The 2,833-nt window shown below is 40.6% G+C and overlaps 1 protein-coding gene across 4 annotated transcripts in view; it reads right to left on the reverse strand.

Moving 5' to 3' along the window:
- The window catches only part of PHKA1 (phosphorylase kinase, alpha 1 (muscle)), a 742,463-nt gene that overhangs the window by 4,370 nt on the left and 735,260 nt on the right, over window positions 1-2,833 (reverse strand). For all 4 annotated transcript variants that reach the window (XM_006895993.1, XM_006895991.1, XM_006895992.1 and 1 more), the window contains one exon: window positions 163-363. In XM_006895993.1, the coding sequence (XP_006896055.1) occupies window positions 163-363 (201 nt within the window). The remainder of the gene's footprint in view (window positions 1-162; window positions 364-2,833) is intronic.

Here is a 2,833-nt window from a genome sequence, read left to right on the forward strand (position 1 = left end):
TAGAGCAGGGTTTAGGGCTGTTGTACATAGGGTGGCTATGAGCCGCAAACAACTCGACGACACATAACAAACAACAACAACAACATCCTTGGATACATGAAAGGGCTCTGAATGCAGTTAAGTTAGCAAACATTCTCTTTTTTAAAAAACAGATTTACATACCTGCTCTTGAAGGAACAAATCATTGGCAATATGTACTATTTTTTCCACTGCAATGATGCTTCCAATGCTATGAATTTCAATATCTGCCAGCACAGTAAGGACAAGAATGGCCTCAACGAAAAGCTGACGATACTCAGGCTGAGGTACACGATTAAGGACAGACTCTACGTGAACAGAAAACTTAATCTCTCCTGGAGTCATCTGTGAGAGAGAAATGAAAATCATAATCTCAGAGGCATTAATCAAAACTACAAAAATGTGGGAGATTATAAAAGTGACACAGAAAAGAGCAAGATTCATACCCATTTTTCAGAGGGTTGCTATGAGTCACTCATTGGCACATAACAAGAAAAACAACTTTCTTTGTTGATTTTGAATTAAAGCTCTATCATAAAGACTTTTCATGAGACGTTTATTTTTTAAGAAAGCAGCACACTCAGTCATTATTCACAGATCCCCCCCCCAAATCAATACTCATATGTTTTGCAGTCATTCATGACCAGGTGTAGAGTGGAAAAAAGATGTATGCTAAATAAGCATTTTTCAAGCATGAGTCGTAATATTGTTAGCTCTAAGTTCAATGACAACTAAACATGTATCTATATATTGTTTTTGTTACGTGCCGTCGAGTCACCTGCAACTCATAGCATCTCTACGTACAACAGCCCAAACCCCTGCTGTATCCATTGCCAATCTTACTGTCTCTGACACACCTGTCCTCATTACCTCAGTGATTGAATCAACCCATCTCATCTAGGGTCTTCCTCTCCTGCACAGTCCCTGCACCCTCCCAGCATGACAAGGACTGATCCCTCCTTGCAACATGTCCAAAATATGGCAGATGGAGCTTCAGAGTCCTTGCCTCCAAGGAGCAGCCAGCCTTCACCCTCTCCAGGACGAACTTGTTTGTTCTCCTAGCGGTCCATGGTACATTCAATACTCTTCTCCAGCACCAAAGCTCAAAGGCTTCAACTCTCGTTCTATCATCCCTAGTCATTGTCCAGCTCTCTGATACATAGCAAGCACCTTGGTCTCCAGACTGACATTGTTGCTTTTCAGTACTTTGGAGAGGTCTCTGACAGCAGACTTTCCCAATGCAATTTGTCTTTTAATTTCCTGGCTGCTGGTCCCAAGACTGTTTATTGTAGAGCCAAGAAAACTAAAGCTGTCAACAATCTCAATCTCTTCATCATCCATCATGATGTTGCCAATTATCCTAGTGGTGAGAATCTTTGTTTTCTTGATGATGAGCATCAATCCATATTGAAGGCTATAGTCCTTGACCTTCTGCAGCAAGTGCTTCAGGTCCACCTCAGTTTCAGCAAGCAGGGTTGTGCCATCTGCATAACACAGATTGTTGATGAGTCTACCTCCAATCTTGATACCACTCTTCTCCTCATAGAGCCCAGCTTCCTGGATAATCTGTTTCGCATATAGATTGAAAAGATATGAAGACAGGACACATCCTTGACACCCACCCTTCTCAATTTTGAACCATGAAGTGTTTCCTTGCTCTGTTCTGACTACCAACTCCTGGTCCAAGTATAGGTTTCACATAAGTACAATAAAGTGTTCTGGGGTTCCCATTCTTCTCAGAGTCAGTCACAGTTTGTTGTAATCCACAAAGTCAAATGCCTTTGCATAGTCAATGAAACATAGATAGACATTCCTCTGGTAGTCTCTGCTTTCAGCCAAGATTCATCTGACATTAGCTATAATATCCCTAGAGCCACGGCCTCTTCTAAATCTAGCCTGCACGTCAGGCAGTTCTCTGTTGATATGCTGTTCCAGTCATTTTTGGATAATCTTCAGCAGAATATAGCTTGCATGTGATATTTTTTATTATTATTTATACTTTTCGATAATTTCCACATTTTGTCAGATTACCTTTCTTTGGAATAGGAACAAATACTTCTCTCCCAGTCAGTAGGCCAGTTGGTTGTCCTCCAGATTTCTTGGCACTACTTGGTGAGCACATCCACGGCAGCATCTGTTTGTTGAAATATGTCTATCAGTATGTCATTAATTCTTGGGGCCTTCCCCCCCCCCAATTTTTTCAGAGCAGCTTGAACTTTTCCCTTCATCACCACAGGCTCTTGCTCATACATTGTTTCATGAAATTCTTCTGTGTTCACCAATTCATTTTGGTACAATGACTCTGTATACTCTATCTTCTTTTAATGTTTCCTGGATCATTTAATATTCTGCCCAAAGCATCCTTAAGTATTGCAACTCAAGATTTGAATTTGTTCTTCAGTTTCGTCAGCTTAAGAAAGGATGAACAAGTTTGGCCATTTTGATTTTCAGACTCCAGCTCCTGTGCTGCCCTCTGGAATCTTCTATACAACTCCTTAATATCTTGATTTCTTCCCTTTGCATTGGCTTCTCGGCACTCCAATGCAATATTTAGTTTCTTCTGACATCCTTCTTGGTCTTTTCTTCCTCCTCTGTCTTTGTAGTGATCTTTTGCATTCTTCCTGGATGATATTCTTGATATCTTCCCACAGCTCATCTGGTCTTTGCTCATTAATGTCCAAGGCCTCAAACCTGTTCCTGAGAATATAGATATATACAAAAGAAAAACATCAAGGCATATCATAGTTAAATTTGCCAGAACTAAGGATAAGGAGAGAATCCTGAAAGCAGCAAGGGAGAAACAAAGAGTAACCTA

This window comes from Elephantulus edwardii, unplaced genomic scaffold, assembly GCF_000299155.1.
Source record: "Elephantulus edwardii isolate Elephantulus edwardi_28Jun2011 unplaced genomic scaffold, EleEdw1.0 scaffold00178, whole genome shotgun sequence".
Taxonomy (NCBI): Eukaryota; Metazoa; Chordata; class Mammalia; order Macroscelidea; family Macroscelididae; genus Elephantulus; species Elephantulus edwardii.